We start from the raw sequence: 13833 nt of genomic DNA on the forward strand, positions 1-13833 counted from the left end.
AAACGAGCTGCAAAATGTGCCATTATCACTTTGAATCGTTAACACGTTCCTATTTGACTTGACAAGTGAAATGAAAGCAGTGCAAGTCTCTTCAGCCACGTTTGTCGAATTTTACTATCGCATAAAACAGCGGGTGCCTGGTACTCCATCTGGAGCTGTCGACAATCGCAACGTCAACTCCGATGTATTCTACACTGTGGACTCCGCGAGGGTATAACCGCCGACCCCAACTTTTAACAGTCCAATCGACAGCGGACGGTCGCACACGCCCTCAAGCTGAGTTTATTATTTTCCCCTGCGGGGTATAATATTTCGGCACCCGTATTCGCCACGTTCTTCAACAAGAATGGCTACAGTGACAAATGACCCAGGCATGTAGTTTCTGCTCATTTTAATTTTGGAATCCACAAAAAAAATTCACTTTGTACATATTTCGGTGCACGGCGTCTGTTTCCTTGACGTTCTTGAGTTGGAGATCCCAATCGTACTTCTATCATGCACATTTTCATGGCACACCACTGCCAGGAAAACAACCACCGACAGTAACGTTTCATTTATATCACTAAGTCCATACAAGTTATCAGACAATAAAGAACAAAAGCTCCTTTAAAGAACACTTAACAAAACAACAAGATTGTCAAGATGGTTTATTCAATGCAAATGCTCAAACAAATTGTTGATAATCTGAGCTGGAACATTGCTCTTTTGCACAGCAGTTCAACTTTACCAAAGTTTGTACTGGTGAAAACATAAAAGGGCATGCCAAAATGTTCTACAAAAACTCTTCCAGCTTCGATTCCATCGCCAGCAACTGAAAGAATCTTAGAGTTCACACAAAACTCTAAAAACCAATTAGGCAAAAAACTGGGTGTTGCTTACAAAGATTTAAAAATTGCCACATTACATTTAAACTGCAAAAATAAAGTAGAGGCAGTAGTGCAAAAATAAGCAGCATTGGACAAATACTTGTGACATACTTCATGAAAATTTACTCTTTTTTGTTTTGCTTTTTTTTAGTGGCAGTACGTGGAACGTGGACTGACCGATGTACGTCTAGTCCAGAATGCATAGTTTATAAAGACATGTATCTGCACGTCCGTCAGTTCGTTCATTTGTCCAGTCATTCCACCAGGGGCCAATGCTAGGATGTTATTTGAAATTTTAGTCTGGGACATAGCCAAAAAAGATCTTCAAAATCAACCTCACAGTCTATTAATGTACATTGGTGTTTCATCAGTTTGTAACAGGGCTGTCCAAGGGGGCCAGGCCAACAACTTATTGGATGGGAAACTGGGGAGACAGGCTAAAATTTAAATTAATCTTCTGTTGAAGTGTTCTCAGCAGCTGGAGCAGACTCGGCTGGGACTTTTTCTGCTTTGGTTTCACCTCCATCCTGCGAGGTGTTGTCTTTCTTCTCACCATCTTCATTTTCACCATCCTAAAATAAATTATAAAAATGGCTTTATATCCCTTGTCGCATTTGAGCTACACTACGATTCCATAGCAAAGCTGGAGCAGTTGTAGCCAGTGTAGAAATTTCCTTTTCTTTTAGTTACTTAAAATCCTAGTCCAGCAAACTTACATGTCCTCCAAAAGAAAGTTTGGTATATTGTTTTAAGTTGAGTAGATTAAAAAGTTGACTTTCTCCAAATTTAATGTTTTAAGTGGGTTTCTTTTTTTTTTGTCAACTTTAGGGTTTTGCTCTTAGTAATTTTCGTGGATGCATATGTTATGTCACATAAGACTACTCATCAGGATAAGCTAGCAAGAAAGTATATATTCTCTCCCAGTCTATTTTTAGAGCTTGAGTAATGTTGTAAGCCAGGCTGTGTAAGAAATGTCTCCTTGCCAAGAGTTACCATACATCCAATATTGGAGGGGAGGTGGGGGGGGGGGGCTCCCCGAAGCTGACGGTATCACATTATTTGTTACTTTTGAATATAACCACTACAGAAATTGGCATGCTGCTATGAACATGCTGCTTGCTACCAATGCGTAGTTTTAGATGCATTTCTGCTGTTGAATCCAGAGACTATCACCTTTGAGCTGAACAGCTGTTTTGCGATTCTTATGCTGATTTAACTACAAGATTACTCCTTGACTGCATAGAATTTGCAGACATGTAATCTTTTGGCTGTGCCCTTTAGCAATGCAATCACCAATGTCTAACAAAGCGACATCACTCATCCAATTCTTCCGGTTAAAATTCTATCACTGTCTCCGTTATCCGCCATTTTACCTACAGTGAGGATCTACTTGTGACGTCACGCACTTCATACACCACCACTGCAGATGTCTTTGGGCATGCTCGACGGGAGTCCAGACTTTAAAATGCATTTCTACTGCACCAAACCAGTGAATTTTGAAATTTTTTTTTTTACTTCCTTATTACTAAAGTGTAAATTACATCAGTTTTTAGTGGATTTATGAAATCTTTGGCTGGAGTAGCCCTTTAACAGTTTTTGAAAAACGGGCTTTAAATGCTATGATACACTAATCTAGTGCTCCTAACTAAGACATCTGCTTACCTTTCGCTTACGATTGTAGTTGCGAGGTCTTCGTCGTCTGGGAGGTCCCCCATCCTGTCCGCCTCCCCGTGGTGGGCCACTGTAGTTGCCCTGGTTTTGGTAGCCTCCACCACCTTGGAAGCGCCTTGGACGGCCGTAGTACCGTTGATAATTAGGGCGGCGTCTTCCACCTCGACGAGGAGGACCTTGGTCTTGACCCTGAACCTGCTGATCATCCCCTTCTTCCCCTTGGCTGTCCCGATTTCCCCGCGGAGGGCCTCTGCGAGGTGGGCCCCGGTAGTAACCACGGTTACGCCAATATGGCCGACGTCGTGGGGCTCTCTGCTCATTGTCACCTGCAGCCTCATCTTTCTCATCCTCCTCTTCCTCACTCTGAAAGGAATTTAAGCTTTCGACATTAAAAAAAGAAAAAATGTTTATCATACAGATGGAATTAGCTCGTTTTGTTCCTAAAAATTGTACCAATCTCTGCACGCAAGATTAGCTTGGGTGTATTAATAAAGTGAACAAAGTATTCCTCTGGGATTACTAGTCTATATACTATAACTATACTATATACACAACTTATCGAAACTGACAATATTGCAAAAAACACAGGCAACATACCAGTCAATTTCATCCTTGATAGGTGTTGACCAGGTGTTCATACTAAGAACAGCTGTTGACTAAAATGAGTGCTCACCTGTCCACTGCTGCGGCCTCCACGACCTCCACCCCGGCCTCCCCTTGGGTACCAGCGCCTCCTGAACCGACGCCGATCCGCCGCATACTTGCTACCTTGAACATTGGCACCCTCCGGTCCCGTGACGTTGGCGGCTTCATTTCCCTGGTAACAAGATAACAACTTTCAGTCAATTCTAAAGCTGATACTAATTTGAATGTTGTCAAAAGAATATCACACTTCTATGTTAGTCAGTTAAGTTATGCTCTTGTAATAAATAGACCAGGTTTCAATAGGCACTGAAGTTTAGGGTCTTCAATACTGTTCAATTCTAAAATCTGCAAAGTCATAAAGCTTTGAACATTTTCCTGTTGGACAATCATTTGAATGGCCTTCAAAAATGCAAAATCTGAAGGTAGGTGGCTGATGAAAAACTTGGTACTGCTCAACAAAAACAATATACAAACATAACACTCATGCAGCTACATAATCTGTAGTGACATCATAGGGGTTACAAATCTAAATTTATACTGACTATTTGCAACATGTAAGCAAAGTTAATTCACATTACAAAATGATTGGTATCTTTAGTCATGATAAAACTTTGTTTAAAGCATCCACAATTTGTTAATAAGATAGTTACCCACCTTTTCGCCTTCAACAACGTCAAATTCGACCGTTTCACCATCACCCAGACTCCTCAGATATTTTCTAGGATTGTTCTTGATGATGGCAGTCTGAAAATCAAATCATACCACTCATATGAAACAACAAATATAAACCAAACAAGTTGACAATATTTATCCAAGAAATAGGAAATAGCAATTTTTAAAGCATTTAGACATCTGATTAGATACATTTACCAAACTGATCCATGTAAAGCAGAATCCCTACCTGATGGACAAACACGTCATCTTTGGTGTCTTCTCTGCAAAAAGAAAAAGGAATTTATAGGTGAATATAATGCTATTAATCATGGATATGCCGTCTACTGCGCAAATTTGACAGCATTACTAAAGGCCATTCTTGAATTCTTTGTTAGGGATATCCCAACTCAATAAGAAACAACCAAGGAGCTTGCATGTAAAACACATGAAAACAAAACTTCCCCTCAATACATAAAATACTGAGGCGAACTTGGTAATTCATATGCACAGAGCAGTGAACATCCTCGTGCCATTGTACTTTACATGCATGTACATTATGCTTAATCATTCTGATACACAATACAATAAGCCTTGAATTTAACAAATAATGGCTTAATTCACTGCGTATAGGCTGTGATAACTGCAGGAAAAAAAGTGTCCATTGTTTTACGTCCTCATCCAAAAACAATGGACACTTCCGTTTTAGTACAGATATCACAGCGTATATGCAGTGAATCAAGCCATTACTTCTATTCTAACACATCCCCTGTTCACACTTATTTTACACTATCTTTCAGTTTTTATTCCCTATCGATTTTCAAACCGATACCTATTCCCAACTTTATTTTGATTACACTTCTCTTGCGTCGACTGCTCCTTGGAAGAATTCACTTTAAAGAACTACAGGGTTCACATGTATAGAACAAATGAGAATACCGCTTTTCATGTGTGATAGGTCCACGCTGGTTGTTGGGCGAGTTTCAGACATTCCTAAAATCTTTTGACAGACGGCAATCATGAACGGGATGTTTCGCTAGGAAGGTGACAGTGCTACACAAGCTACTGCAGTCAGCAGTAGTGAATGCACTCGGTAAACCGTTCGGAGGATGTTACTAGTTACAGACTCCGCTATCTCAGCTGCTTTGTGCCCTCACTGACAACATGGATCCTGGGATGAAGGCCTGCATTTTTTGAAATTTCCGACACTTGACAGTCACCAGACATTCGCGCGCCCAGTATGTCAGACAAAACATCGGAAAAAGAGGTGTACATAAAATTTAGCTGTTGCTTTTCGTTTTGTACTTCGTAGCTGCCAAGGGTATACAGATCTGTCAGCAAGTGTAACTAATCCGCCCTCAAGTTAAACATGTTGACCTATATGTAGATTGCACAGCTGACGTCCGTTTGTTGTCATGTTTAAACTGTATGTCGTACCAACCGATCCTCTCTGCAGTTGGAACAACCCTGCTGAATGCTATGACGTTACTCTTCGACAACAGTGTTGGTCGCGTGAAAAAATTCACTGCATATACGGTCAGATATATGAAGCTGTTGTCTATTCTCTGTAGTAAGCATTTGGCAGATGTGTTAGAATTTGTAGTTTTTGTGGTAATTAATACCCATGCAGCGAATCAACGATGGAACATTCCCCTCCTGCTGGTGTAAACTAAATGTGTGCAAAAATTGAGCGCATTACATACAGTACTTTTCAAGATACCACCCTAGGTGTTGAAACCTGTATGTAATCTGTTAAAATGGTGGCATAGCTTCATTTAAGGTCAAAGGTGTATAAATATGTTCTTTCAATAGCCCCCAAAACATACAAAAAAATTCACCCCTGTTCAGACTTGTAGCTCTATTTTGACACATCTCATTGATTTGATGATTTTAGTTTCACTTGTTCTATAGTCTGTCAGAAATCGCTACCACTACCGCACCTGTCTGACCATTGTGTTCTTGTACACTTTATTAGAAGCTCACTCATTGGCCCACAGGCCAATAAGATGGTGTGCATCACAGTGACAATGTTTGGAAACCTGGCAGCATGTGATGGTATCTACTTTCCTTTCACCTTCATACTGAACACTGACAGAACTAAAGACTGAACTCTTACCACAATTACCTACCATGGAGTAAGTCTGTATAAGTATCCAAAACCTTATTTCTAATTCTGCTGTCTTAATTTACCTGGCCTGCCAAACTTTTCCCAAAATCTGCAAGTTCGGCAAAAATTTCATAATCCCATGTCAGCAGTTATTTCTACGATTTGACCCTTGCCCACTCTTACATTTTGTTTAACATTGGTTCAAATACACAATACACCAAGTCATGAAGTTTGTAATTTATGGTATTTAACACGCACAGTGAATGAACTATGGATCAACCCTCTCATGTTGTTGTTCTCTACATGTGTGCGTAAGTACATGTACATGAGGTAGTACTTCAGATACCACCCATATGATTTTGTTCAGATTTAAAGAAAAACACTTTACTGCCTTTTCTGGAAGGATCATCCTCTTGTGTCCAACAATTTTTAATGACGTCCCATGATTGCAGTGCTTTATTTTACCTCAAAAGTGGGAAGGTATTCGTGTCAAGATCTGACCTACAAATAGGTCACTAGGCACAGCAAAGCATACAATGGGAGGTAACTATTGCAGGTGCAAAGCAACCAAATATCAGTACATTATATGAAGCATTTATTTTTAACACCGTATTTCCTTAATATTCCCTGAACATCGTTGGCTACAAACTGTACAAAATACTGTGTGCATTTGGTGCCAGAGAATGCAAGCCTTTTCTTCTGTGCATCACGAGTAGGATGGAAAGATACATCAATACATTTTAATTTCCTTGTTTGGGTTTAGAAAAGTAAATAGGCATGCACAAATAACTTTTTTGATCATCCTTGATTTCACTGGAGATGATGGGCTGTGTAATCAACTAGAGGTTCAGCAAAAGTTTCAATTTTACCAGACATTGTCAACAAGCCTACTGTACAAACTTTGAGACACTGATCTTCGTACTTGCAAAGTTTACAATACTACCTTCAAATATGCCTGAATTCACCGTCAATCATATAGCACAGCCACTGACTAGGATATCAATGTAGCCACACAAATTAAATTCCATCCAATCCATTCACCTGCCTCCACCTATTCAGAATACTTTATTTAACCTAGATTTTCTTATTTGACTTGTTGAGAATGGTGAAGGTTTACATAGAGCTTGTGCTGACTGTTTTGGTGTGGCTCTCAAAGAGAGAAAAGAGAACTGCAAAGTTTTTTGATCTGAACTAAATGTTATACATTGTGACATTACATTTTCTGATATTTGCCAGGAAATAAACCACAGAAATCTGGGCAACCTAATCTGCTTAAATACCCAAGTCTTGTTCCCCTGTTTTTTTTGTTTTTTTTTTAGAACGTCTTCACATCTAAGTGGCTCTGGACCTGGTTCATTATCTCCCTCCACAATGTAAGAAACGTTAAAAATGGCTTCCTCTTCCTGCATTCACGTTTTCTTTCGTCAGATCTGTGGAATAGGCCTGAAATTAGACTAAATCGCCCCATACTGTGTATTTCTGGATAGCTTGAAATGTTTTTGAGCCTGTCGAGGGGATAGATGTCCACATAGTTTCTGTATTAAGGTCACTTATGCATAGTCGCCGCAGCCTCTCAAATTTGGTCTTTATACTTGTCTGCTCTTATTCTGCTCTTCACGCCTGCCCAGATGTAATTGGGCTACACTCCTAGACATGGCTAGGAGTAAGATTACGCCAGATATAGACCAGGAATGTGTACAAAGAGAAACCAAGCTTCTACAAATTTAAAATGGCCGGCAAGTCAAAGGCAGGCTTCTTGTTCATACTTCCAAGATGAGGCCTTCAAGCATGCCAGGGCTGTTTGAGAAACGGCAGCATTCCACAGCCAAAACCAATTGACCATCGTCACATTTGCACGTCTTCGGATTTTATCATGTCAGCCAAGTATCCCCAAATGATTAAGTCTAAATTTCAAACATGGTGCATGAATGACATGCTTGTAGGTCAAGTACACAGAAGTTTTGGTCTAACGCTCGTTTGCAAGTCAAAGAATATCGCTAAACTGACAAATCAGATGCATAAATGGATAGGGATTACGGACAACCACATCATACACAAGTATGATTAGGACAGCATAGCCTAATGAATCAGACGTATGCTAACGAAACGTCTGAAGACCCTCCCAAAAGGCTGGGCATTTTCGTATCTGCACTTATAACCCCCGTAGCACTTCCTGACATTTTTGCATCACCGATCTTTAACAAAAGGGATCACACTTTTACTGGATCACAATGGGCTCCAATTACGATCAAGCATTTTTAGTTCACAACCCAGCAAAAACTTCATAAAGACAGCGATGTTCGACATTTCTAACCTTTGCGCACATGAGCGTGGTGCAGAGCGGACTATTCTCCAAGCCAAGCACAGCAGACGATTTTCACCTGTGAAAAGCTGCCATCTGCATGATGAGGTTTCCATCGTTTAGAATACATGGCAAAGCATTGAGAAGGCAAACATAGCTGACTGTTCAAAACTGGCTGGTTTTGGGACTAAAAATGAGAAAGGTTTTGGTCCAACAACAGTGCGATTCCCTCAGCAAGGTAATGCTGATAGCGAAAATGTCAAGTAGGAAAAGCAACTAAGGTGCGGACGGAAAAATTCCCAGCGTTTTGCGAAGGGCCCTCTGTTAGATGTATCATTAGCATACATTTAATTCATTTGGCTTAGGACAGCAGGACAGAAGTGCAGGGCAAGTCAATGCTTGCACAATGGGCTACGTCTCTACATAAACCGAATAACCTGAAACTTGCAATTTCAGTTGGATCTCGTATTTTTAACTGCCCATAGAGTGCATAACAAATTTTTGTATAAAATGTTCTATGTAAGTTAACATCTATAGTTTAAACCACATAATGAATTCAGTACTCGATTTATACCCAAGATTCCTGCTCATATCGACTTCGTATCAGACAAATGTATGGAGACCAGCACATAATGCGACATGAACACTACTTCACCGAAGCCTGCCTGACAAAACCAGTCTTCAGTATACCGCACTGCAACACCTGTGACCGACATTTCGCTTTATTCATGCCGTGCACGCACGTGTGCTACGATACACATGTACGATATTCGATTTCCATTGTGAGGCCTAAACCACGTGGTGTTAACCGGCGAGGCATGCTCTGCACAAAGAAACGCTCAGAACTCTTGCATTTCATTGCAATTTAACCCAAGTCCTATCATATCTTTCGCCATTTCAATACACAACAAAGAATAGACCAAAAAGGCAAACTGGGCGCGGCAGCTAGGTATTTGTCATACTTTTTGTTACTCACCTATTTATGAAGCCATATCCGTTCTTCACGTTGAACCACTTCACCGTGCCGGTGACCTTTTCAGCTAAAACATAAAACGCTGTGTTTAGTACAAGAAAAGGATTAATAACATTAACTCTGAGATTCGTCTGAAAATTTAGCTCTTTTTCTTCACATTCTGGTGAAAAACTTGACTTGAAACACAAGCAAAATTTGAACTCGAAGGCTAGAAACTTCCCTGGTGCAGGGAGAAAACGTGGGAGCTTCAAAAGGGGCTGACCCCATTCCGCACGTAGTTCAAATCTACGGTAAGTTTTACGAACACAACATTAGATAGCTCACCCAGAATCTTTTTTTCGGCTACGGCCGGCTTTGTCTCCGGTTGTTTCTCGGAGTCGGACATGGCTTGATGTTACAAAGAGTGGTGTTACCACACTGTCCTGCTGTCACTGGACTCGCCTCTCTCGCTCTTTGTTCTTCCTCTGCTAAGATGGCCTCCTCATGCCTGCTAAAGAACGCAGCATGGCTGCGTTTCCATTGGCTAACGTAAAATGACGTCACTTTTCGAAGGCTTTTCATTGGTCGCCCAGTTTTTGCTCCAGACCAAAGTTGGAAGACGAGTCTTGACTTGAAAGGCTTTTTGTTTGCATCTTCCACATAACACAAAGAAGTCGGTAAATTAAGATGAAACTGAAGCCAAAGGGAAAGAAACTACAGCAAGAAGCATTGAAATTTAAGCGCAAAACACCAAAGGCACTTCGTAATGTAACCCCAATATTGAGTACCTTGAACGGCTATATTTATAATACATGCATTTACATTTTCCACGACAGTGGTACCAGTGCGGTTACATGTGCATTGCACATAGATAACATGTTAGTACAATAAACAAGTAAATAAATAAATAAATAATAAATAAATAAAAAATTAACAAGTTTTCTCAATATATGTGAAATAGAGATCAACATATTTAAAGTGAAACAATTTTTTTAATTTACTCAATTTATTTAATAAATAAGGTCAGAAGGATGTTGAAGGGGTGGAGGTGGGTTTGTGGATCGGAGGTGGGTGTGTTCTCCAAAATTTTTGTAAGCACTTTACTGTACATCCTATAGGCCTATATATGCAAGACTTAATTTTGCAAAGATTTAATGGTGCCATAGTGGAAATTACGATGCATTCATAATGTGAATATCGCACTGAGCTTGTCATATAGGCCTAATTAAGTGAAATATTCTTTTGTACATCTATCAAATAAGTAAATATATAAATAAATAGATCTAGGCCTATTTTAAATTCCGTTGCAGTTAACTTTTGACATACGTATACTTTAAGGGTTTTGTTTGCATTGAAACTGTATAATGGCCCAAGTTATTCTTTGCTGAACTGCTAACAGATTTCTGCATGTCTAGGCCTACAAAAAATTTCCACAAATGTAAAGCTGTTGTTGAGATACGCCCATTTGGTTAAGGTTTAAATAGTAATTCAACTCTTTAACTGGCACATTAAGAATCGCATTTATTAAGTAGATGGAAATAGAACACATGGCACAGCAAAGTTATCATATATGCTTTTATATAATAATGGTCCTACATGGTCCAATATAAGACTGGAGATGCATTCTGAACCTTTCCGTGCGGATAAAATTAAACTGTCCAAAGTTATTCTTTGTCACGGTGCTTGGGATTGCTCATCAAAAGGAGGGGGAAAAAGGCTGTGTGTATTTGTGTAAGTTTATTTGCAAAAACAATTTAAAATAATTAGAAATAACCTCCCTGCTGTCCTTGTACACAGACTGAGTCATGATAGTGTTCATTTTGTGAAAAATGTATTTTGTGCATGCACAATGTACAAAGAAAACTTTTTTTATTAGATCCCTCATGTATAAATCACGCCTCACAGACTTTCACCTCGCCGCTTTAGTTGTTCTCATAATGTTTTCTTTCTTTTTTTTTGTTCTGATAAACTGAAAAATTGTAAGGCATCATTGTAAACCATAACATGTTCAAATATGGAAGTTAATATATATATAACCCCAACAGAACGGTGTGAAGTCCTAAACATATTTCAGATATGCATTTTTCACAGGTGCAGGTCATAATTAAAATGTGGTTCCAATCAAGTTCACAACAAAAAAGTTTTGCCCCTCCGCCCCACCCACTCTCGCATAAGCGCTAAAACAAAGTAGTGTGGTGTTCAACACGATTATATGTTTACTTTATTTCAAATTCTGAAGCTTGATTAACTATTAGTTACTCTTGATGATCTTTGTTTTATGTGCTAAATCTGTCCAAACAAAGACTCCTTCAGGTACATAGGTCTTACCTTTTATTTAGCTTAGTCCCATCATATGTATATCATCCCAACGATATGTATGTATACATGCATCTCCAAAATATTTATTATTTGTATTGGAATGAATTTAGCTTTTTTTCTTCTAAAAATATTTCACCTAAATACATGTATGGCAGTGGTCAATATATTTTGGGATGCGAGAAATATAATTTTATTTGTTTGACGGGGAGGAATTAAAATGAAATTTCTTTCTCGGGGGTTGGGTAGGAGGGGGGTCATTGTCTCGGTGAATCGGGAACGGGGGAGGCACTACTGTACCAAAAGACAACATCGTGCAGGGATTGCCTTGTTTGTTTAGTAAGGTGAACAATGTTGGATGAGCGGAGAAAACCCCTGCCTATATATGCAGGTACAGCAGACAATCATATATATTTAAACGCATTTATATAATCTAAAATCCGCAGTCAAACGAGCGAGAGCTGGTTTCGAACTCACGTCGCATCCTTATTGCATGTGACCGGCCCGGATAGCACAGTTGGTAGAGCGTCCGCTTCGAGACCGGTAGATCCAGGATCAATCCTTGGTCGAGTCACACCTAAGACTTTAAAAGAGGAAGTTGTAACTTCCTCGCTTGGCGTTCAGCATGAAGGGGATAGTGCAACGACTGGTTGACCCGTATCAGTATAATGGCTCGGGCGGGGCGGCTTACTTGCCTTCGGTAAGTCGTCTCAGTGATGCAGCACTAAATAAAAGAGCGGTGGAAATCCGTCCTGCAACAAGGAGGCACATTACACGTGCATGCACCCTAATGATTCCTTCGTCGTCATATGACTGAAAAATTGTTGAGTACGACGTTAAACCCCAAAGCACTCACTCACTCACCTTATTGCATGTGGGACCTCCGTGACTGAATGGGGTAGCACGCCAGTAGGGCGCAATGACCAAGGAGCCTCTCATCAATGTGGTCACTGTGAGTTCAAGTCTAGCTCATGCTGGCTTTCCTCCCGGGCCGTAAGTGGGAAGCTCTGTCAGCAATCTGCAGATGGTCGTGTGTTTCTCCCGGGCTCTATCACGTTTAATTCCTCTCGCCATAATGCTTGCCGCCGTCGTATAAGTGAAACATTCTGAGTACGGCGTAAAACACCAAATAAATAAATAAATAGTTGCAGCAGCTTTTTGGCGGTGTAGATTCGCCCTACCACAAGAACACACAGTATGCACGTACATTCACAAACGTATAGTCACTCCTCGTTGTCATGCGAATGAAAAATTGCTAATAAGTCACTGACAGACTCATATTCCTCAGACGTAGCCTATATACATGTACTTAGAGAGTCACCGACAAACCCATACTCCTCAAACATTAAAGTATATACCGATGACAACATGCTTACACACACACACACACACACACACACACACACACACACATATATATATATATATATATATATATATATATATATATATATATATATATATATATGACTAAAGGACACCGTGAGATAAGAACTTGTGAGATAAGAAAAGCCGATTGTAGGTCGGCGTTGCATATCAGGAAATGCCACGATTTAGACTAGGGTTCACGCACAAATGACCTATCTCATGCACACTGTGTGATGTCTCCAAACTTATTCAGTGCACTTTTTGTATTATGAATGTGAATTTTTAGAAGAATTACGTAATTATATGATGTTTATGGCGTATACTCAATAATATAATTATTCCACTTATTTATACTACGGCAACCAGCATTATGGTGGGAAGAAGCTGGACAGAGTCCGTTGGAAACCCAGGCACGTCCATCCGCATGTTGCGGGAAACCTTCCCATGCACCCAAGGAAGCCAACGTCAGCTCACATCTATAATTAACGAGAACAATAATTTTAACTTTCAAATTTCAATGTATAGGCCTACATTATTCTTGGTAAATACATACTTTTTCTGTCTTAATTTTAAGCAATGTAATACGATATTACTTGTTCTCAGAGCTGGGGGATATCTGTTTGATATGCACACCATTTTCTGGCAAGATAGCACATTTGCTGGTGTTCAGCTATTTGTGTGCAATTAAACATATATGATATTTGCATATATTTGAGTGTGCTATATTGATCCCATGGAGAGATTGCTTAATGATTATAGCGTATTCGGGAGACCCTGGATTAAACCCAGGTCGGTTCATACCAAAGACTTTAAAAATGGTACTTGTTGTTGCCTCGCTTGGTCGGTCAGCACTACATGACATGCTAGAGCAAGAAAACAGGCCTGTTTCGCCTGGTGTCGAAATAATGTTACTGGGTGGATGCTCGATGTCATGTCTGAAGAATTCGGCATGATA

General features: G+C 39.9%; 1 protein-coding gene across 1 annotated transcript; it reads right to left on the reverse strand.

Annotated features, from left to right (window-relative positions):
* Positions 1 to 630: 630 nt before the first annotated feature.
* LOC135475020 (Y-box factor homolog) lies at positions 631 to 9697 on the reverse strand. The gene is made up of 7 exons (XM_064754751.1): positions 9540 to 9697; positions 9219 to 9282; positions 4084 to 4117; positions 3837 to 3926; positions 3211 to 3354; positions 2529 to 2900; positions 631 to 1438 (listed from the first exon to the last, which is right to left on the reverse strand). Exons 1-7 carry the CDS (start codon positions 9598 to 9600, stop codon positions 1316 to 1318), a joined length of 888 nt encoding a protein of 295 aa, XP_064610821.1. The 5' UTR covers positions 9601 to 9697; the 3' UTR covers positions 631 to 1315.
* Positions 9698 to 13833: the final 4136 nt, after the last annotated feature.

This window comes from Liolophura sinensis, chromosome 9, assembly GCF_032854445.1.
Source record: "Liolophura sinensis isolate JHLJ2023 chromosome 9, CUHK_Ljap_v2, whole genome shotgun sequence".
NCBI lineage: Eukaryota > Metazoa > Mollusca > Polyplacophora > Chitonida > Chitonidae > Liolophura > Liolophura sinensis.